We start from the raw sequence: 24,177 nt of genomic DNA on the forward strand, positions 1-24,177 counted from the left end.
TATAACAGCATGTCCTGAAGTGTTTTATTCCTCTTATACAACAGCACTTTGCCAATGATTACATGTATTAATTAATTAAAGAAGAGCACATGTTACTATTTGTCCATTTATAGTTACATTTAATGTTTGTGGAACATCTGTGAAACAAATTAGTTTCTGTTGTCACTTATGTTATTGCAGCTATAAACACCTGTTCCCTCACCAGCCTCTCTTTTTTTCTCTCTCTTAAAGTTAATAATAATAATAATAATAATAATAATAATAATAATAATAACAAACGCAGCTTGTCATGTTACCGAGAAACCCCAAAGAAGCGTAAACTCCTCTTAAAGTTACAGCTTTTCCTCTGACTGTAACTAAGCGCTGACACTGGAGACTCCTTCCATTAATGTTACGTAAATGAACTTTTATTCTCCTTACAGAAAACACATCATCTGTTTACGTAAAGCGTACATGTCCCTGTGAATGAGCTGTTACTATACAAACCATAATATATTAGAACCAGCACATTGATATTTGCAGCTTCACTACCATCAGAGCTGCTGTTATAGAAAATTAATCAACACTTTCTGACCAATCACAATCCAGAATTCAAACGACGGCTTAAAATAAAGCAGTAAATTGTATTGTGTAACGTTGTACTCTAGCTAGAAAGTCAATCTGGATATTTTAGTTTTGTGCTGTGCAAGTTTCATGCAGTATGACATTTATAAAAAAAATTTTTTTATAAATAGGGACACAACTTTTTTTTTTCAAACATTTTAAATGTAAAGTGCAGAGCTGCTCCAGTGGACTTTCTCCATTCCAGCTGATCACTCCAGGCCAGTTGATCACTCCAGCCCAGCTGATCACTCCAGCCCAGCTGATCACTCCAGCCCAGGTGATGACTCCAGCCCAGTTGTTCACTCCAGCCCAGGTGATGACTCCAGCCCAGGTGATCACTCCAGCCCAGCTGATCACTCCAGGCCAGCTGATCACTCCAGGCCAGTTGATCACTCCAGCCCAGCTGATCACTCCAGCCCAGCTGATCACTCCAGGCCAGGTGATGACTCCAGCCCAGGTGATCACTCCATCCCAGCTGATCACTCCAGCCCAGCTGTTCACTCCAGCCCAGCTGATCACTCCATCCCAGCTGATCACTCCAGCCCAGGTGATGACTCCAGCCCAGGTGATGACTCCAGCCCAGCTGATCACTCCAGCCCAGGTGATGACTCCAGCCCAGGTGATGACTCCAGCCCAGCTGATCACTCCAGGCCAGTTGATCACTCCAGCCCAGGTGATGACTCCAGCCCAGGTGATGACTCCAGCCCAGGTGATCACTCCAGCCCAGGTGATCACTCCAGCCCAGCTGATCACTCCAGGCCAGCTGTTCACTCCAGCCCAGGTGATCACTCCAGCCCAGGCGGTGGCGCTAATGAGTCCAGTGGCAGGTTCACCAAGTGCAGGAACACAGTAGAGAAGAAGCAGCAGCTGATCTGCACTGCTGCTTGATCCTGGTCTGCGTTCTGGTTCTCACTTTGCAGAATTACGCTCTTCTGACCTCTGATAATGAAAGCAGGAGGAACCAGGAGGCGCTCTTTAAGGAGCTCTGCATGCTCCCCTGGACCTTCTCACCCACAGGTCAGATCATATTTATAATGCTAAGGGATGTAGGTGTGTGGTCTATTATTATTATTATTATTATTATTATTATTATTATTTAGGAGTAGTATTGTTGTTATTCACGTCACACCTCCAGTGATGATTAGATTCCGAATGCAGAAATGATTATTAGTGTAGCGAATATTATATTGTTATAATTTACCAGATTAGGTGCTTCCACAGTTTAGTGAATTAATTCTTGCAGTGATGAACCTCATGGAGGCTCTTTTTGTCCACCATGCACAGAATATACAGTACTGTGCAAAAGTCTTGGCACCCTATTTTTTTAGTGTAAACTTTGTTATAGATGTTTATTTTCTGACTTCTACATTATTGATTCAGTACAAAAACATTTTAGATTCCAAACATTAGTTTTCCAGCACAAAATGAAACGTTACAGAAAAATGTTTGTATGTCAGTAAAGAAAGCAGCAGATTCCATAAGAGACACTTTTCAGATAAAAACAGAATGAAGGCTGCTGGGTTTCGCTGCAGAAATAAGAAGCGAGTCGACAGTCAAAGTCTCCAGAAGAACTGTGGCTGCTTCTGCAAGATGCTCAGTAACACTTCCAGCTCATTTCCTTATAAAACTGCACACACTGCACCTCAGATACTGCTTTATTTATTTAAAGCGAAGGATCGTCACACCAAATATTGACTTTGTTTCATTTATTACTGTTTACTGCTCTTTATAGGATTTTTTTAAATGTAGAAACATTTAGTTTCATTATTTTTGAAGGCGTCTTTGCTCTACAGCATTTCTTTGCATGTGCCTAAGACTTTTGCACAGAACTGTATACAGGAGTTATATATGTGTAAGATACATAACAGATAATATGTTCTAAAAGGATACCAATATGAGGTGCATTATTATTCTAAAGGGTTAAGAAAGCTTGTCAGAAGGATTCACAGGGCTTCTGGTGTGTATCAGGACTGGGATCCCGTAGTGTGTGAGGGTTTTACTGTCATGCAGGTGTGAGCGAGTCAGATATGAAGCTCGCAGGACCAACAAGGTCGAAAGACCACATTCGTTAACATCAACACTGAAAATAATAATTGCGGGGAAGTACAAATAAAAATAATAACTGTGTGAGCAGGATTAAGGAAACAATCCAATAAACATCACCGTCAACAACAACAACACAACATTATTAGCCATTATGATGATACAAGCGCTTCACAGTGTGTGGAAGTTTTTGGAAAACTGTACCAGACAGAATCATGGTTTATCTGGAAGAAGCCCAAGACCCGGATTATTTTTTTTCAGAGGTGGAATCTATCAAAAGGAACCAGACTAAAGAAAACAACTGGTTTGTTCTAACCGATTCCACTTCTTGTTAGATGTTTATTGTCATTTTGAAAGCCAGTATTTATAAGAACTTTATGAATAAATTGGAGTTTCTAAACATAAAACCAGATTATATGAAGAGTGTTGATGTTCTGTTGTTTAATATGTATTTTATCTGTTATCTGTGTAAGGTTGTGAAGACAGAAGAGTCTGCAGATGGAACGAGAGCAAGCTCTGTGGGACACGTCAACTCTGCGGACAGAGAGAATGGAGGATTCCTGAAGAAACCTATAAAAAAGGAGGAACCTGAAGATGAAGACTACCTTTGTAAGTCACATAACTCTGTTATATTTCTGCCTTTTTTCAGGATTAACAGGAATCTGAGGCTACAGTGGACACAGGCTCATGGAAAGCGGAAAGCTGAGGATTGGAAAAAGATCAGGCGATGTCCAGTAGCCTGAGATTCCTGTTCTTGCCTGACTGTAGTGGAACCTGATGTGGTCTTCTGGTGTGTTACCATGGTTTGGTGTGTTGTGTGTGTTCTGAGATGCTTTTCTGTTCATCACATTTGTACAGAGTGGTTATTTGAGTTACTGTAAACTCACACCAGTCTGTCCATTCTCCTCTGACCGCTCTTATCAGCAAGGCATTTCTGCCCACAGAACCTCCACTCATGAGATGTTTTTTGTTTTTCACACCACTCTGTGTAAACTCTAGAGAGTGTTGTGTCTCTGAAAATCCCAGGAGATCAGCAGTTTCTGAAATTCTCAAACCAGCCCATCTGGCACCAACAACCATGCCTCGGTTAAAGTCACGGAGATCTCACATTCGGATGTTTGATGTGAACATTACCTGAAGCTCTTGACCTGTATCTGCATGAATTTATGCGTTGTGCTGCTGCCACCTGATTGGCTGATTGGATAATTGCATGAATAAGCAGTTGTACATGTGGTTGTATTAAGGCGTAGTGCGTGGTGTTATTCTGTAGTGCTGAGAATGTGATAAAATCCTCATGTCATTTCAATGGTTAAGGCAGGTTTTGTTAGTGCTCATGAAAATATGTCTGTTGTGCACTAACTAGGCTTAGAACGAATGTCGATAGTGTCGGGAATTACTGATAAATTCCGGCTATTGCTATGGTTATCAAGTTAGATGTGTATAACAACAAAAATAAATTGTGTTGTGTTTCATAATATATATTTCCTTTTCACCTCTTTTGTATCCTACATGAACTGTAATAACCTGCTATCCGACTTCAGAGCAGAGCAACAAAACAACAACAACTCTTAATTACCTTACTGTATTTTTTTGACTGTATGTCTGTCAAACCCCGCCCACTCCTACAGAAATTTTGACCAATCCCCCCTGCTTCCATGGCTATTTCTCTTTGTACACCAACGGTGATATTTTCTATGAGCTTAGTGATTTAAACCGCAGTAACCCAGCCCAGGTTAAAGCAGTTACTGGGTATAGATGGATGGATACATGAATGTTTGGTTGTTCCTGGTGTACAGAAACCCGAGGTACCTGACTAGCGTCCACTGTAGTTTTGTGACCTTTAGTGGCATTATAATGAATGATTGGAGATTTGCGAGCTTCATATCTGACTGCCTGAATAAAAACTGCATGCTGTAGTTGTACAGGTGGAATTGGGTTTGTTCTGGTTTAGTTGGAACAAAATCTTGGTATTTTATGGTACACCTACTCCTTCCTTATCAAAGATCTCGATCCAGGAGTCATTGTACTGTCTTGTGCTGTCTGCATATTTGCACTTGTGCACTTTATGTATAAATTTATGTCCCTTGTAGTTCTGTGTTTGTCTTATGTAGCACCTTGGTCCTAGGTTGTTTCGTTTCACTCTGTACTAACTGGCTGTATGTGGTTGAAATGACAATAAACTCCACTTGACTTGACTTGATTAGATTACCATCACATTACACTCATAAACAATTCTTCACTGAAATCACAACCTTTTTTTTTAATGTAAAAAAACTCCACATAAAACACCTAAAACTGTCATCTAGTACTGCGGGTGGACAGAATAATAATCACGATATGAAACAGGACCTTGACTTTGATGTGACGGAGTCAAAATTACAAACACAGCTCCAAACTGTGCCAACTAACGGCATGCATCAGCTAAAACAGCGGGCTGATGATTAACACACTGACGTGAGATTTCAAACCAGCATGAGGCAACTAACAGAGTTCCAAAGAGGAATCTTGGAAAGGGTTTTCAGGGTTTTGTTTCTTGTCTTTGTTGTATCTTCTGTCTCTCCTTCCAGACTGTGAGTACTGCAGATCCTTCTTCACCAATGAGTGTAACGTTCATGGTCCAGCTGTGTTTGTCTCTGATACTCCTGTTCCCATGGGAGTCACTGACCGAGCCGTACAAACCCTTCCACCCGGTCTGGAGGTTCAGACGTCCCGTATTCCTGACGCGGGCCTGGGAGTGTTCAATAACGGCGAGATTATTCCTGTTGGTGTGCACTTCGGACCCTATGAGGGAGATCTGGTAGACAAAGAGGAAGCCATGAGCAGTGGCTACTCGTGGGTGGTGAGTTTGTTTCTCATTCAGTTAAAATGTAAATTTATAGCACATTGTCACAAAGCAGCTTTACAAAAATCTGCAGAAGAAGCTTTACAAATATGAAGCAGGAGTAAAGCAAGAGGATCAGTCGGACAGGTCCGGAGGTCGAGAGTAAGCTATGTGTCAGGATTGGGCAGCAGGGGTGCACATATAACTCGACTGCCCGAGAGATTAGGTATGAAGTTAACACAGGAAAAAGGCCACTCTGGGACATCATCACTCTGGGACATCATCGTGCTTTGTAGTCTCCATCGAAAGCATGTAGATCAAATAGATCAGCATCTAAGAATACTATCAAGCTAAAACCTGAGCTACACATGCTATTCCTGAGAGACCAGTGATCCTGACCCCTTGCACTATTTGTCCATGTAGTACACAGTTATAGAAGGGAATGATTTATAATCGCACTATCGGGTGTCACCCAGATGAGGATGGTTCCCTTTTGAGTCTGGTTCCTCTCAAGGTTTCTTCCTCATATCGTCTCAGGGAGTTTTTCCTCACCACCATTGCCTCTGGCTCGCTCATTAGGGATAAACTTATAAATTTAAAATTTATATCCTGAATTTAAATATTTCTGTAAATCTTCTTTGTGACAGTGTCCATTGTTAAAAGCGCTATACAAATAAAATTGAATTGAATTGAAAATGCTGCTAAAGAGGCGTTAGTACAGGAAGAAAAACACGTAAGTAAAGAGTCCTGCCACTCCACCATTAAACGGCATCAAAACACTCCAGTTTAGCCCAACTCTCCGGGTCTGGTTTAGCAGCGCATCCCAATGAGATTTGCTTGGCCACCATGAGTGTGCCTTCCTGAAGCTGACACATGACAGATTTAATAGGTTTAATAGTTGTAGAAATGATGCTACGTGTCCACTTGTGTATATTGTTTATATCAGGGTTACATGGATTTGGTTATGGTGAAAAGTTAAAAGTATTTCCCTTTATGAAGTCTTCACGCTAATCCAGCAGAGCTCTCCACTGAAGACGAGGATGTGGCATGGCGAACTCGCAAGTGGACACTCACTGTTTAATTCGATTTTTAATCAGACAAAGGAGTTTAAACTATAGGCAGACTGTAGATGAGAAAATTCTGTTCAAACCAGACAACAAGTTGTGAATAGACAGTGAACTATTACCACAAAACTCTCTCAGCCATGTGCGACCGATCGGTGAATGCCACGCCCTTTAACCTGTCGCTTCCATGACAGCCATCTCCATGTCCCTGACTGTGATGTAGAAAATGTAGAATAGTGATTAAACCACTGAGATTGCTGTGAATCTTTTCCGTTTCAGACATTTCTTACTTTAAGTAATAGTAAAACCACAATTCCAAAATACACAGCCTTCCAAATATACACGTTATCTCTGAAAGGAGTATTCTTGTAGGTGTCTGGTACACTTTAGAAGAGATGTGTTCTGCTGTACACGTTTAAATGGCTGTGATTTATCCCTGCACCACATTCTTACACTGTTATACAGTATAATTTCTATACTATTTGTCTTGTTTTCCCAACCCCAGTGGCTGTACTAGTAGTGCATGCAGTGAGATGGATTCTAACTCACGACTGCTTTTTTATTATAGCAGTTATTATTTATTACAGTGACAGTTCTTCCAACCCTGTACAAAATTCCAGACAGCACGGGCTAAACACGAAGCATAGCCTTAAATACTGCTGTCTGGAGCACTTATTTCTGTATTAATGGATTCAGTGTAAATTTATATCACATTTTTTACAGATATACAAGAGCAAGCAGTGTGAGGAATACATAGATGCCAAGAGAGAGTTGCATGCTAATTGGATGAGGTGAGGAATACGGTGCTGAAATCTCCTGCCTGTTGTCTTGATTTTTTACACTTCCCGTTTCTCTCTGTCTTCCTACACCTACTTGTTGTTCGCTTACCTTTTCACTCTGTTCCTAACTTTAATCCCTCATTTTGTCCAGGTATGTGAATTGTGCTCGTAATAACGATGAGCAGAATCTGGTGGCTTTCCAGTATCAAGGGGGGATTCTGTACCGTTCCTGTCGTCCCATTAAACCAGGACAGGAGCTCTTATTGTCATATGAAGAGAAGTATGCCAAAGATCTCGGCATCACCTTCGACTACATCTATAACAGAAAGTGCTCAGTGAATGGTAATGCACAAACACTGTGAATTTAAATATTTTTTTGATACTGTCAAGCCAGTGTTTTTTGTTCTTGAACACTTAATTTAACTTATCAGCTGATTAAAAGCAGAATGTTTTAATGAGGCTTTTAATGAACCAGCGGCTGAGCCATGGGAATGGGAATGGGATGGCTACAGGGGTGAAGCTTTTTTAAGGCACCAAATGTGCAACAGCCGGCACTAGCACCAATGAATTACAGTTCAATATCTATCATTCCTACTGACTGAAAGACACCGAATGCTTCTTTAACAGTGTCAGCAGGCCGCTCAGGATCTTACAATGAAGTCACCCAGTATAACTTTTCATGTGGCCAGTTTTAAAGAAACCCCTTCGCCTCCGAACACAGATATTTTTTGAGGTTTGCCTTCCAAAGACAGGCCCACTCGTCGCCCTCTGGATACTGGTGAACTCAGAAAGCTCTCCCTAACACTGAAACAGTTCACACAATTCATCAGCATGAAACTAGATGTATTAGATTCGATTTATTTATCTCTACTGGCTCCTGTTGGGGAAAATGCGATTGATCCCTGCCTCTGCAGCAGTAGTTACCTAGGGCCAATCCAGAGTTGGGTTCTCAGACCCAAATACACTATATAGTCAAAAGTTTATAGATGCCTGACCATCACACGCATACGTGCTTGTTGAACATCCCATTCCAGATTTATTCCCGTTTCGCTGTTATATTGAGCTCCACTCTTCTGGGAAGCTTTCCACTAGATGTTGGAGCGTGGCTGTGGGGATTTGTGATCATTCAGCTACAAGAGCATTAGTGAGGCCAGGTGCTGAGGCCAGGCTTGTTCCACTCCAACCTTAACACATCATGTCTTCATAGAGCTGGCTTTGTGCACAGGGGCATTGTCATGCTGGAACAGGTTAGGGTACCACAGACAGAGTCTCGGAGAGTGGGGCACGAGCTCTAGCTTAGTAGTAACATGAGACTTAGGAGTGTTGGATCTGGTGCATTTCCCATTTCCTAGAGTAGCTGAGAGAACCTGCACCTGAATCCATCTGCACCAAGAGTTTAGTCAAGTATGAAAGCGTTTTTTTGGGAGCCAGTCTCCGGTCCACATGAACACAAGTTAACTTGAAATGAAGTCAGAGAGTGGTTCAGTTGAACATGCCCTGTTAGATCCTATTTCCAGTTTCACACTGGCGCAATGGTGAAAGGCACATTGTAATCTGCAGATAATACAATTACACGTTTATAATACAATTACACATAATACGCTGTATTGCTAAGACATGATCAATGTAAACTACAAACTAGTTGGCTTTATTGTGACTTTGGCACAAGCATGCAGCTTACACACAGTTGCAAGTGCAGCCTGATTATTAATCAATGTCGAGAGCTAAAAATAGACAGTAATGGAATTTACATCTCTATAGCACATTTGGTTTCCTGTCTGTCACTCTGGTTTACTTTTTTTTTTTTTTTTTTACAATTGTTTCACACAGGAGAGAAGCGTTATCACTGCTCACAGTGCAGGAAGAATTTCAGCAGACATAGTCATCTCCAGCGACACCAGCGCATTCACACGGGAGAGAAGCCGTATTACTGCTCACAGTGCGGGAAGAGTTTTACTCAGCAGAGTCATCTGCAACAGCACCAGCGCATTCACACAGGAGAGAAGCCGTATCACTGCTCAGAGTGTGGGAAGAGTTTTACAGGACAGAGTCATCTTCAGGTACACCAGCGTGTTCACACAGGCGAGAAGCCGTACCAGTGCTCGCAGTGCGGGAAGAGTTTTACTGAGAAAGGCACTCTCAAGGCACACCAGCGCATTCACACAGGAGAGAAGCCGTATCACTGCTCACAGTGCGGGAAGTGTTTTACTGAGAGAGGGAGTCTCAAGACACACCAACGCGTTCACACCGGAGAGAAGCCGTTTTACTGCTCAGAGTGCGGGAAGAGTTTTACCGAGAGAGGGAGTCTCAAAACACACGAGCGCATTCACACAGGAGAAAAACCGTATCATTGCTCAGCATGTGGACAGAGATTCACTTACTCTGTAACATTAAAAACACACAAGTGCACCAACGCGAAACCATTGTGACACGTACACTGGCCAAATTAAACAAGACTGTTTTTAACATGTGTAGTGAAAATTTGTATTTTTGCATTTGTGAAGCTTTTGGTCTTAACCACTGGTTCATGGCAAAGCATGTACACTACATTAAAAAATTAAATTGTTTAATATTTATTTGACATTATGATTAAATATTACAGTTTCTTGAACAAACTGCTGCTTACATTAAACTGCTCAGTGGTAGTGGTGTGCCTGTGGTAACTTTTATAACATTTATGTCAAGTGTTTTATTAGGTATTCATTAATATTTAGATCAATGTTCAAGAAATATCCATAATTTACATGACATTATGGATGACTGTCGAATTCTGTAGAAAGTCAAAGCCTGTGTTGTCTGTTTTTCCTTCACTTCAGCAGTGCAGGTGATAAAAAACTGACTGAAGTGCTTTACTAGACGTGCATTTTATTTAGATCTCTTAAAGGAAATGCAAAGTGAACCACTTCCGTTAACGTGTTATGTTACATAACCAGAAATGTGTAGACGCCTGAACATCACGTGTGTGTGTGTGTGTGTGTGTGTGTGCTTGTTATGTGCATTAATACGGAGCCTTCAGTCTTCCAGAAAGGCTTTCCACTAGATTTTAAAACATGGCTGCAGAGGTTCACTTCCCTGAGCATTAGTGAGTTTGGGTTGCACTTTATCTCAAAGGTGTTCGATAAGGTTGAGGTCAGGGCTGTTTGCAGGTCAGTCAAGTTCTTCCACAACAATCTCAAACAAACAGATCTTCACAGACCTCATTTTGTGTAAGGGGGAATATCATGCTGAAAAAGGAAAGGAAAGAAAAGGTCCTCCAACAAACTGTTCCTGCAAAGTTGGAAGTTCTTCGGTAGGTTGTTGTATGGCTCAACACTGAGATTTCCCGTTCCAGACCATAAATGGAGTTTGTTTAGGAGAAAGATCACACCTGAAGCGCCACCTTCTTCATAGTTAACTTCCTATAAATCCCATAAACACTCTTTCTCCACTAGTGATGAAGTTTCTGCACACAACATCTCCCCATCTCCTTTCTACTACACAGCAGCTCCTACCTAAGAGCCTTTAGTGCAAAGCAGATGCCACTCAGAACTCCAGCCCAGGTTCCTTAGAGTTCTTTCCTCTTTTTAACAGGTCTACAATCAATCATGTCATTTAGTTGAGGGTGTGATCCACACTCACAAACGTCCACACGTTCACATACTTTTGGCTATATATCACTATCTAACTGGAATGGATCCATATGGGACTTTTTTACCCTTCCAGGTTTGTGTTACTGGAACTAACCTTCGCAAGGTGAATTTACTTCCACTACAGGAACAACAATGCAGTGAAAGAAAGCCAGATGGAATAGCATACCATAACGTTAGCAATCTGGCTAGTGCCAAACTCATCAAAATCTAACTACCATCAAGTGGTGATGAAGGCTTCCAGTCTCCAAAACATAGCCTCAAGTCTGATGATACAATCACATCATTGACCTTTCATAATTGGGGCCATGGTGTTCAGACAAAGTGCTTATTACCAATCAATGTCACCACTCATGCTCAGATCTGGACTCAGAGACTTGAGCTCTTATAGAGACAACCGTCTTGTTAGAGAATGTTTTTGTGCATTTTGTGAAGCTAGTATTCTTGACCACTAATTGGTAAATTATAGCTTATATAATTTACATACACCATACATATACAAATAATAATTAAACAAAAGTAACAGTTGTATTTCTTGATATCTAATTTGGGGAATATTTAGCCAAAGCTGGGGATTTTGCTATTGTATGTTCACCAGATCTTCCATGAGTTACCGTATCCCTGGGGAAAGGTAGCGAGTTAGATGCGAAATCCAAAATAATCATCTTTTTATTGTTTATTAACATATTTACTTTAGCTTAAATATTTTATTATTATTTTTTAAAATATCCTTTGTTTGAATTTTTTTAGGCAGTTCAATGGCCACTGCCGCTGGGGGGCCAGGTTCCCCCGGCCACCCCGTTAAATCCACCCATGAGAGATGTGTAGTTCAGGAAGCAATGAAGCATGTGCTCCTTAACTACCACTAATGATTAGGGTTTAACACGATTTTCTGAACATTTTAGATTACATATTGTGTTAATATTGTGTTGAAATAGGCATTCTGAATCCTGGCCACTCACTCCTCACTCCAGCCCAGTAGGTGGTGCTCCTGAGCTCTATAAGGGCTTCACCAACCCCAGAAAAACGCTAAAGAAGCAGAAGAAGCAGAAGAACAGAAGCAGCAGTGGCTCTCCAGAGCGACCTCTGGATCCGTGTCCACTTTCTCCATCTGAGCATCACATGTGCACTTTGCATGAAGTGTGCAGTGAGGATTGCAGTGAGGATTATTTGCGCCAGTTTGGACCTGTTATAATGGAACCAGAACCAGAACCAGAACCACTGGACCCCAGCACCACTGCATGCACACCTGGTCCTGAGCACTCACAGGTAAACTGATCTGATTCTGCATTTATACGTGTAAGATAAATAATTATCCACTGTTATGAGCATTAGTACTAAGACCAGGCTGTTCTTTTTATCATAGTGTTCAGTGTTCACTGTTCATAGTTGGGATTTCTTGCTGTATCAGTTTGTGCACTTTACCAGGAGAACTGTTCATGTGCTTCTTGCTGATAAACCTAACCTTCTTAAAAACTGAAAGTTAAAGGCATGAGGAAGATGTTACATTGTACATTCATCCTATAAAAAAAAAAGATTTGCTGTAAACTGCTCACTAGATTCATAATTCAGAGCAGGGACAGAATTTTAGTGAGGTCCACCATGCAGCAGTGACCCACTTTATCCTCTTTATTTATTTATTTATCTATTTATTTATTTATTTATACCCCAGTTCTGAATGTTTATTACACCAGTTGCTGATTTCTATTCTCTGCTATGTTACGTTACACTTCCATTTTTTATGCTAGACTGTAAAATGTTTTTCTTTTTACATTAACTGATTTATATCATACACTATATGGCTAAAAGTATGTGCACCCCTGACCATCACACCCATATGTGGTTCTTCCACAAAGTTGTATAGAACGTCTCTGTGTGCTGTAGCATTATAATTTTCCTTCACTGGAACTAAGAGGCTCAAACCTGTTCCAGCATGACAATGCCCCTGTGCACAAAGCGAGCTCCATGAAGACATGGTGTGTGAAGGTTGGAGTGGAAGAACTCGAGTGTCCTGCACAGAGCCCTGACCTCAACCCCACTGAACACCTTTGGGATGAACTGGAACACCGACTGAACCCCAGACCTCCTCGACATCCCAACATCAGCACCTGACCTCACTAATGCTCTTATAGCTGAATGAACACAAATCCCCACAGCCACGCTCCAACATCTAGTGGAAAGCCTTCACAGAAGAGTGGAGCTTATTATAACAGCAAAGGGGAATAAATCTGGAATGCAATGTTCAACAAGGACATACGAGTGTGATGGTCAGGGGTGCACATACTTTTGAACGTATAGTGTAGCTATGTCAGTTGTTTGTTGCGTTTCTTTCAAGAAGTAGTTCAGGTCTAGAAATGTAGGATCCTGTGAAAGCTAAACAGATCAGGTTGTCACAGTTTCCATATTGAATTTCACAACTAGAGATGCTACATGAGAGGTAATAAAACAAAACACTTTGTTTCTCATCATGCAGGAGCACATGGATGCAGTGGCTCAGAGCTCTTCGTTTTCTTTAATTTTTACCTGAGCACTCTGAGCTCAGAGTTTTGTACAAGAAGAAAAAGAAAGTGTTGACCTTCAAACTAGAGTTTATAAAGTTTAAAAACTATTTACATACACAGTGTTGACTTTCTTTGTATAATTAATATTAATTTTCTTTGGTCGTTAGCTTTGTGAGGCTGTGACGACCCCTGTGGATGACGAGCATGGAGGATTCCAGAATAAACCTGTAAAAAAGGAGGAACCTGATGACCAAGACTGTCTTTGTAAGACAATAGGGGTGCATAAGAGTCCACTGTAAGGTTTAATAAAACTTTCTGTAACATTTCTGTCTGAATTCGTTTGTATTAAAGTGTAACTGTCTCTTTTCTACTCATTTTTTGATGGTTTTGTAAGACTAGGAAGAGAAAAGCCTCAAGTGCTGATACAGAGAAGAAAACACATTACTTTAATCTCACATTTGAAATGTGATGAGATTTTAGAAGAAATGAAGTATATATTTTTTTTTTTTAGAAATCAGACTTTTTTTCATTTCTTGCATTCTTCTTCTCTCCTTCCAGACTGTGAGCTCTGCAGATCCTTCTTCACCAGCGAGTGTAATGTTCATGGTCCAGCTGTCTTTGTCCCCGATACCCCTGTTCCCATGGGGGTCACTGACCGAGCCATACAAACCCTTCCTCCTGGTCTAGAAGTTCGAGAGTCCAATATTCCTGATGCAGGCCTGGGAGTGTTTAATAAAGGAGAGATTATTCCAATTGGTGTGCACTTCGGACCCTATCAAGGAGAAGCTATGAACAGTGACTTCTCTGTGGTGGTAAGTTAATTTCAAAGAAAAAACAAAATAATTTCTATGGTGTCCAGGTGAGATTATCTACTGAAACAGGAAGATGATTCATAGGCACACTATGTGCAAGTCTTTAGGGCATCCAGGTGGGGGCGAAATCGTACATTTCGACAGCTCCAAGATGAAGAAGCAGGTGAAACAGAGCAGGACTAGAGCATTGGGGTCAATCAAGCAGGTACAGAGGACAAGAAGAGCTACAGCTATTGTTTCTCCTACCTCCAAACTCCACAATGTTTTTAAATCAACATTACGTGTTACATCTCATTCAGTGTATCATTTAGTGTTTAGTGTTGTGCAGCAAAGGCTATTAAGTTACATGATTTCAATTAATCAGTAAAGAAACAAAGAATACTAAACTTACTTTAAACATTTTTCTCCATAAAAACGATCATATCCTAACATGGATTTCATACCGTTGTTTTGCTGAAGACACACAACTTGTTCTCTCATATCCTCCTTGAGACACTCATGAGACAATATCTGTCTGGTGTTAATCTCTTTATTAATAGCAGCTCATCACCCGAAAAACTACAAGGCTAAGATTCTATATTTTGTCATTTCCTGTGCGAACTCTGAAACTTTGACAGTGCACAAAACATTTGTATTTTCTGCTCATATATTGCTAACTGGTCATAAAAAAAGTTTCTCCTTTACAACATCATGATCCCGGATCCAGCCTTTTCTCTCCATGGAAGCCTTGTTCAGTCCTTTCTCGACATTGGAATAATGCAACTCCTTCCTGGCAGGTCTTCATACTATCACACCCCTGTGTCCGATTCAGAATGCACCTGCATCACTTGTTTTCTGCTCTCCCCAAGTTCACCCCATTGCTGCTCTCCCTCTGTTGGAGACGTCTTTCCTCCTGTCCTTGTGCCCATAGTACACATAACTTTGGAGCAATACTATGGAAAAACTCTTGACCACGGCACTTCATGCATGTTATGTACATAATGCAATCATTATGATTTGCTGGTATCTAAAATTACCTGAAACAAGGTGATAGCCACATCTGGGATAAATGTTTGGAACCCCTATTATTTGTGGTCCAGGAGGTGCTCCAGATCTCCACTAGGTTTTTTATTTTGTGTGTGGCAGTCCAGGGTCACATTTTGCAGGAGAATTAGGAAAAGTAACAGTGGCTCTCTAATACGTCCTCATATTGCTCATTTAGCTCAAAATTATTTACTAAATTGACGATGAGGTATTGAAAATGAACAAAGAAACACTGCATATTTTAGGTCATTGATCTGCTTAAGCAGTGGTGAGAGGTGGTCTCTCTTACTTTGGTGATGATGATGATGATGATGGTGACTGTCTTAGGGCAGTAGTAGCTCAGGCATTGGACTACTGATCAGAAGGTTGAGTTCAAATCCCAGAACTGCCCAGCTACCCCTGCTGGACCCTTGAGCACGGCCCTCAATCCCTAAATTCTCAGTTGTATAATTGAGAAGTCACCCTGCCAAATGCTGTAAATTTAAACATCTTAGTTTGTCTCAGAGTTGGAATCAGTGTTCAAAAACATCAAGTCCCATTCCAATCCCATTTGCCCAAGAACAAAAACAGGGGAAACAGTTCCAGGGGCTGGCTGGATATTACCATAGTGTTGTGCCTAAATATTTGGCCCCCAAATCATACTAACTAGTGCCAGATCTGGTCCAGTGTTCAGAGCGGTGCCAGTGGGCCTTTGTAAGTGTTAAAGCAGCTCTCTTTGGCAACCCCCTGCTTCACTCTTCTGACTTTTCTCTCCCTGACCTTTAAGTTCACTGTGGTGCACAGACTGGGTTGAAGATGGTAGTGGGTAATTTTCTCATCAGGAAAGATACCATAGGACACCATTCCTTTCAATGCTTGGCTGTGTAAATGGATTAAATAAACTTTCTTTTCAGATATACAGGAGAAAGAAGCGTGAGGAATACATAGATGCCAGAAGAGACAAAAATGGAAACTGGATGAGGTGAGAAATGTGCTGCTGAAGTCAGCTGGGTGTTGTTATTCCACAGCAACTATTTGATCATTTTTCTTTACTTTCTCTTACTCTATGTATCTCATTTTTGTTTTTCAGGTATGTGAATTGTGCTCGTAATAATGATGAGAAGAATCTGGTGGCATTCCGGTATCAAGGGGGAATTCTGTACCGTTGCTGTCAACCCATTAAACCAGGACAGGAGCTCTTGCTGTCATATGAAGAGGAGTATGCTGACGATCTCAGCATTACGTTTGGTTGCCTCAGTAACAAAAAGTGCACAGACAATGGTAATGTTCAAATATTTTTAAATACGTTTAATGGTTCTCAGACTGGATTGTAAAACTGTTTCCAAAGTCTAAAAGAGTTGATTCAGCTTGTCAGATAATTAATAAGTGCTCCATGAACCAGTGTCTGAGTTTGACAAAAGGGAGGTTTTTTCAAACAGAACTGGGAACCACTCAGTCGCAGTCCTTGCCATAGTCATACTGTACCATCTGGGGTGGAGGTGGGGTTAATTCATTATACTGCTAGGAATACAAATACCTTCATAACAAATAACTTTGATGGCTTAGGTCATGCTGCATCATAACGCAGTCAGAGAAAAGCGCCATTAACCTCCTTCCACATGCATGAGCTCATAGTCGCCCGTGTTTGGCTAGTGTCACTGTGATTTATTAAGGGAGAGAGTATGCCCCTCCCACCCAGAAAGCATTGCCAATTTTGCTCTCTTGTACTCCTGGCCACGGATGGCTATGGCATAGTCGGGATCTGAACCGGTAGTCTCCGGATGATAGCCTCTGGAGGGCGTGTCACAATAAGAAGATGTGGCAGAACTTGAAAACAATTTGGGCAGTTGCATTCTGGATCATTTGCAGTGGTTCAATGGAACTCAAGGGAAGACCTCCCAGGAGCAAGTTGCTGTAGTCTAATCTCAAGATAACAAGAGACTGAACAAGTACCTTAGTGACCTCTGTGGAGAGAAATGGCCAGAGTCAGGTTAGCATGATGAAGAGAGAAGGATAGTTAAGATAGGATAGGTTTTCAGAACTGCCCCAAGGTTGTGTTCTCAAGCAGACCACAAGACCTTGACATAGCGATGCATCTCAAGGAAGATACAGACACTTATGCTTGCTTGGATTTAGTTGCAGTTGGTGTTATGCCATCCCTGGTGAGATGTTCACCAGACATGCTACTGTGCAGAAACATGAGTGTAACTAGTTGAGTGTCATCAGCATAGCAGCGGTTTTAAAAAGAATATGAGAAAGTACTGAGAATACTGAGAAAGTGGGTTTATTGGGAGAATAGAAGAGGACCAAGCACTGAGCCTTGTGGGACACCATTGGAGCAAATGCGGCTCCCCTTCATTTCACCTGATATGACTGTCCCTTCAGGCAATATACTATTTAGTAGGATAGACCCAAATATTAGAGGCTCAGAGGATGTAATCATGTGCTACCTACCTTCAACATCCTAGGCTGTGAGTTTATTTTGTCAATGGCTACTTGTTTCCTGGACGGACGGTCATGCCTGGTGACATGGTGGGGAGCCATATCTGCTCCATACAGACTCTCCACTGTTATCCCACAAGGTCTAGTCTTAATGCATGTTTGCTTTGTACCTTGAGGGATGGTGGCTCCAGTCAAACCCTGCTAGAGGCTCCTAAGGGTGCATGGTCCTCTCCTGGTCCCACTATTCCTGCTCTCTCAGTGAGGTAATATCCTCTCATTTTTTCCATACCAGTGCTATGCTGATTACACTCAACTAATCCTCTCATTTCCTCCATGGATCTCAGTCACTGATAGCAGCTCATCAGCTGAAAGTAAATCCCAACAAGTGAAGTGAAGTGACTTGTGGCCAAGTATGGTGACCCATACTCGGAATTTGTGCTCTGCATTTAACCCATCCAAGCAAACACACACAATAGTGAACACACACCCGGAGCAGTGGGCAGCCTTTTTTGCTGCGGTGCCCGGGGAGCAGTTGGGGGTTCGGTGCCTTGCTCAAGGGTCTCACCTCAGTCGTGGTATTGAGGGTGGGAGAGAACGCTGCTCATTCACTCCCCCCACCTACAATCCCTGCCGGACCTGAGACGCGAACCCACAACCTTCAGGTTCACCTTCGGGCTGCAAGTCCGACTCTCTATCCATTAGGCCATGACTGCCCCCCCAAGACTGAGCTGCTGTTTATCCCTTGGGATGCATCCCCATGTCAGTATCTTGTGATCCCTCTGGACAACTCTCAAATCACACCCTCTGATAATGCACAAAACCTTGGTGTAGTTCTGGACAACCAGCTATCACTCTTCCCCCACACCGCTAACCTGACCTGGTCATGCAGGTTTCTCTTTGACAACACCAGGAGGATATGGCTATTTCTGTCCACAGAGGCCACTCAGGTGCTTGTTCAGTCCCTTGTCATCTAGGACTATTCCAACTCACTCCTGGCAGGCCTGCCTCTGCAGGCCATCCAGCACTTATAGCTGATCTAGAATGCAGTTGCAAGACTTGTTTGCAGCCTCCATAAGTTCTCCCACACCACCCCAGTGCTGCGTTCCTGCTCTTGCTTCCTGCAGCTGCCTGCCTCAGATTTAGAATAGTGATGCTTCTTGCACCCTTTGAGCCTCTAGCATGCCTTGACTGGACCCACCATCCCTCAAGGTACAAGGCAAACATGCATCAAGTATCTTCTCTGCCCTCGCACTCAGGTGGTGGAATGAACTTCCCCTGTCACTGGCTGTCTTCAAACGAAGACTAATGATAAACCTCTTCTCCCAGCAAATGAATTAGCAATTATTTAGTCTATTAAAAAATCCCTTGACTTTGTGTCCTCTTTTCTTGCTGTACTAACCCCTTTCTAACAGATGCTTAACTCTGGTATTCTTTAGTCACTGAATTCCCTGAGCATGAGGATATGTTTTTGATAGTTCTGTATAAAGGACATCTGCTAAATGCTGTAAATGTCAATGAACATTACTGACAGATAAAACATTAATGTCAGAAAAAAATTCAAAAATAAACAGTCATGATTTGTTTAAAATATCACATATCAGAGTGAGGTATAATGTTAAATTTTATCACAAGCTCTAACTAGAGAACATATTTTATTGGAGAATGGTATTTGTGTTCTTGGCTGTGTCACACTACTTTACTTCTTTTTTAAAACACAGATTCACAGGAAAAATGTATTATTTTTTACCACCTCTGGTCATTTAAATTTCATAGAACCAGTTCTTCTGCTTCTTCTCTCCTTATTTCTGTTCCTCTTTTTCTTATCAATAATCATGAATATTAAAAATTTTTCATTTTCAAAATTTGTTTCATAATATGGTTGCATTTCACATTTTTAAATTTTAACATTTTTCATTTTGTGCTCCAGAAATGAACGGCACCCTGCAAGTCATCTCTTGCTCCTTTTGTCCACTTTGGTATACATCTCAAATTGATCTACACAAACATGTTCAGAGATGCCACAGTGAAGAATATGAGAGACTGCAAAAATCAGAAGAGATTAAACATGAGAATCTAATACTGACGAGAAGTCCCAGTAGTCAGTGCGATGAGTACCGTAAGATGCAGGCTAACACCATTCCCAGACAAATGCAGAAAAAAATTCACCACTGCTCAGACTGTGGCAAAAGTTTTACTCAACAAAGTCAACTCAAGGAGCACCGGTGCATTCACACAGGAGAGAAGGTGTATCAGTGCCCAGAGTGTGGGAAGAGTTTTATTCGAGAGAGTATTCTCAAACTGCACCAGCGCATTCACACAGGAGAGAAGCCGTATCAGTGCACACAGTGCGAGAAGAGTTTTACTCAGCAGAGTTCTCTCCAACAACACCAGCGCACTCACACTGGGGAGAAGCCATATCACTGCTTAGAGTGTGGGAAGAATTTTACCCGACAGAGTCATCTCCAACAACACCAGCGCATTCACACAGGAGAGAAACCGTATCACTGTGCACAGTGTGGGAAGAGTTTTAATCGAGGGAGTTGTCTCCAACAACACCAGCGCACTCACACAGGAGAGAAGCCGTATCACTGTTCTCAGTGTGGGAAGAGTTTTTTTCGAGGGAGTCATCTCCAAGAACACCAACGTGTTCACACGGGAGAGAAACCATTTCAGTGCTCACAGTGTGGGAAGACTTTTACTTACCATAGTACTCTCCAAGAACACCAGCGCATTCACACAGGAGAGAAGCCGTATCACTGCAAACAGTGTGGGAAGAGTTTTAGTCACTACAGCTCTTTCCAAAAGCACCAGCGCATTCACACGGGAGAGAAGCCATATCAGTGCTCACAGTGCGGAAAGAGTTTTAATCAAGAGGGTATTCTCAAACACCATCAGCGCATTCACACAGGAGAGAAGCCGTATCGCTGCTTAGCGTGCGGGAAGAGTTTTACCAGACAGAGTCATCTCCAGCAACACCAACACATTCACACAGGGGAGAAACCGTATCAGTGCTCACAGTGCGGGAAGAGTTTTACTCACAGCAGTTCTCTCCAGCAACACCAGCGCATTCACACAGGAGAGAAACCGTATCAGTGCTCACAGTGCGGCAAGAGTTTTACCAAACACAGTCATTTCAAAGTGCACCAGCGCATTCACACTGGAGAGAAGCCGTATCACTGCTTAGCGTGTGGGAAGAGCTTTACCAGACAGAGCCATCTGAAGCAGCACCAGCGCATTCACACCGGAGAGAAGCCGTATCAGTGCTCACAGTGTGGCAAGAGTTTTACTCACAGCAGCACTCTCCAAGTACACCAGCGCATTCACACAGGAGAGAAACCGTATCACTGCTCACAGTGTGGACAAAGATTCACTCGTTTAAGAAGATTAAATACACACACGTGCGATACCACAAAGCCAGTGTGATGTGTTTTGACCACCAGTTGATTACACAAAGAGTGTATATAAATTGAGTTCCTGGTCTTTGAACAGACTGATCTTTCATTGCCTCTTCCTTCACTTTCTTATATTATTAGATATTGTTGACATTATAAACTACTTGTATATCCTTTTTTGGGTTTTTAATATGCTGTATTGATTTCTTTGTCTTGTAGAGAGCAGTACTTTGACTTCACAGTGATCACAAGGTTTGACCAACTAAAAACATATAATAATTAACTCCTTAACTTTAATTTTTTTTCCAATGGCACATGCTGGAGATATGATGGGCCAAATGAATTCCTGCCTAAGAGCCTCCTAGATGTTCTCTATAGCGGCAGTCATCGTGACGGATGAGGAATAGATGCGGGAATGCTGAGTAGTCCCTGGCAACAAGTCAATAGAAGAAGAAGCCTTTATTTGTCACATATACATTGCAGTACAGTGAAATTCCTTTTTTCCAGCTTGTTAGGAAGCTGGGGTCGGAGTGCAGTGTCAGCCATGGTATGGCACCCCTGGAGGCTCAACAGTGCAGCTTGGCAGTTCTGGGGCTTGAACCCCTGACCTTCTGATCAGTAACTCAGAGCCTTAGCCATTGAGCCACCACAGCCCCATGAACAAACAATCCCAGGGTTGTTGTGGAGAAAGTTTGGCAACTTCTTGTTTATTCTGTAGGATACAGAATACAGATTTGGTATTCTGTAGGCACACTCCATTTGCTTATCTTCCAAGCTTTCTATAACGGTAGAGCTGCACTAGATCTGGACAAGCTGTTGGAGAACAAGCTGCTTATTTGTCCTCTTGACCAGTTTATCCTGGGATTGTGTTGTTTTAACAAGGAAGGAAGACCTAGTATTATTTAGACCTAGTATTTTGAATTTTGATAATGTCTATGATCTCAAGTTCAGGGTTTTGGTATTCAGGTCTAGAAAAAAAAACCTACAGCTTGAATAAGTCGGGCAGATTCTATAGTCAGTAAAGGTCATATTCTGATATTCAGAAAACAATCTTCAGGATCCGGTAGTTGGTGTGATTGGAGAAAATATAGTATAAAGGACAAACAGTAGTGGACAAAGAACTGACACCTGAGGAACACCAGCATTAAAGCTGTGAGATAAGGAATTAATACTTAACCTTGGACACATTTGTCTTCAATGTGAATGGCTGGCTGATTCACAACCTCTTCAAGTATGTACTGAAGAGGCACAAGGTGCTTGGTCCAGCTCATAATATGTACTGATGCTGTCTACGTATGCAGCGGTGTACTGGTGGTGGACTCCTACCTAGTGGTAGGATGATTTTCTTGAGTCTCTGGAAGGCTGCTACTGAAGTTGGTCTTGGAGTCAGGTGATCCTGCCAGCACCCTATTGGACAGCACCCTAAATTTCAGCATGGAAATATATCACAACCTTCTCAGGTGTTCAGTGAGCTAATCCACCTGGGACATCTTACCTGTGCATGTTTTTGGGTGCAATATGCACTTCAGTATTTGGTTGAAATGCTTCCCTAACCTATCCATCAAAGATTGTTGTGAATCTGAGGTACTGGAAGGTTTTTCTGACCATTACAGGCCTTGAATTCCGGGGATCTTCAATATTAACATTCAGCACCTGTGTCCACTAAAGAATAAACTGGGTTTCCATACATTTCAGGCCAGTCTTTGCATTACTTTCCATGCAGCTTGCCATCCATGCTGAATGTCTGGGGTTGATGGGCATTGGCTCATCACTGGGGCTGCATGCAAGGGTGCAGTGTTTTGCCAAGGGTTGTAGTTCCTGAGGGCACTCGACCATTAAGTGGGTTCACATTAGCTTTACAGTGGTGACACTTTTTTCTCAGCTCGTCAGAAAAGACTTAGAGAACTATGTTTGTCATCTAATTGGAAATAAATTGATTTTATGTTCCACAACACTGGTGTGACCTTTCACTCATCTACACCCATCTCCGAATGCTAGCGTTAGACTTTCTGTAATTAAATGTATGGTAAGAAGAGCTGTAGAGAAAAAATATTCTGAACTGTATTTATATTAAAGGGAAAACATGAATAATTTGTTTAGTCTATAGTAAGTAAAGTTTTCATTCAAGAGGAGAGAAAACAGTTCCCAAATGGTGGAGCATTTGTAGAAGAGGTGTCATGATGCTCTATTTGTGTTTTATTTTATTCTTGCCCTGTAGAGATATTTATAAACTGGTTATAGACTAGGAGTGAAGCATTATAGTAAAAGATATGAGCTGATTACAACTTTCTGTTTTCTGTGTAATAGAGAACACTAATATATGACTGTCCAGGTATGTGTGTATGGATGATGATGATGATGATGATGATGATGATGATAGTGGTGATTATTGCTATTAGTGTTGTTTCTTCTTCATCTATTATTATTTTTTCCCCTGTTTTGGAGCACTGGTCCATAATGGCCACCAGGGGGAGGGAGAGGAGAGAGCAACACATTTCTGAGCACTTATGATACTGTATGTTTTTATATGTATGCAAATTTGTAAATTTGTATTCTAGTTTTCTATAGATGACATTATATATGTCCTTTTATAAGTTGTTAATGTTATAAAACTGTTGCATGCCACTTATACGTGTTTAAAGCCATGCTTGTATCTAACTCCTACAATATTCTCATGCACTAACTTCCTGTAGCTCTGCTTTCCTCTGTAGGACCTGAGCACTATCATACTGTAACTCATCACAGTCTTGTTATATTCCACAGCTTACTCAGATAAGTCTGGTCTCTCTATACCATCCCTGTAGCCTAGATTTGTATTTATTATATATATTCTACATCAATATTAGACTAAAAGTATAAACATACACCTACTACTCAGAATATTTAAGCCAACTCTGTTACACATGGTTTCAGTCTGTGCTTTTTCTTACACCATTCTTTCCTCACACCATCTCTTAAATCTGTTCAATAAATTCATATGAAAAACTCTCATTATCTTATTATTCCTTTATTTTCCAGTAATAGATCCATCTATCCAGATAGCTATCTAGCTAAAGAGTTGAGCTGGTTCATTCAGCAGACTCTTTCAACAT

General features: G+C 41.5%; 1 protein-coding gene across 1 annotated transcript; it reads left to right on the forward strand.

Moving 5' to 3' along the window:
* The first annotated feature begins 1,435 nt into the window (after nt 1–1,435).
* On the forward strand, nt 1,436–24,080 carry LOC113535241 (zinc finger protein 347). Its single transcript, XM_034306588.2, has 12 exons — nt 1,436–1,620; nt 3,120–3,255; nt 5,214–5,485; nt 7,255–7,322; nt 7,462–7,652; nt 9,141–9,735; nt 11,875–12,205; nt 13,605–13,701; nt 13,996–14,249; nt 16,166–16,233; nt 16,342–16,532; nt 19,621–24,080. Exons 1-12 carry the CDS (start codon nt 1,549–1,551, stop codon nt 21,114–21,116), a joined length of 3,771 nt encoding a protein of 1,256 aa, XP_034162479.2. The 5' UTR covers nt 1,436–1,548; the 3' UTR covers nt 21,117–24,080.
* The last annotated feature ends 97 nt before the right edge of the window (nt 24,081–24,177 follow it).

This window comes from Pangasianodon hypophthalmus, chromosome 8, assembly GCF_027358585.1.
Source record: "Pangasianodon hypophthalmus isolate fPanHyp1 chromosome 8, fPanHyp1.pri, whole genome shotgun sequence".
NCBI lineage: Eukaryota > Metazoa > Chordata > Actinopteri > Siluriformes > Pangasiidae > Pangasianodon > Pangasianodon hypophthalmus.

What these genes read in the sequence shown, in the direction of transcription:
- LOC113535241 (XM_034306588.2), top strand. Translation starts at nt 1,549, where the DNA reads ATGAAAGCAGGAGGAACCAGGAGGCGCTCTTTAAGGAGCTCTGCATGC. An exon ending in CTGGTCCTGAGCACTCACAG is followed by an intron (nt 12,206 to 13,604) that starts GTAAACTGATCT and finishes TTTGGTCGTTAG; the next exon opens with CTTTGTGAGGCTGTGACGAC. An exon ending in AAAAATGGAAACTGGATGAG is followed by an intron (nt 16,234 to 16,341) that starts GTGAGAAATGTG and finishes TTTGTTTTTCAG; the next exon opens with GTATGTGAATTGTGCTCGTA.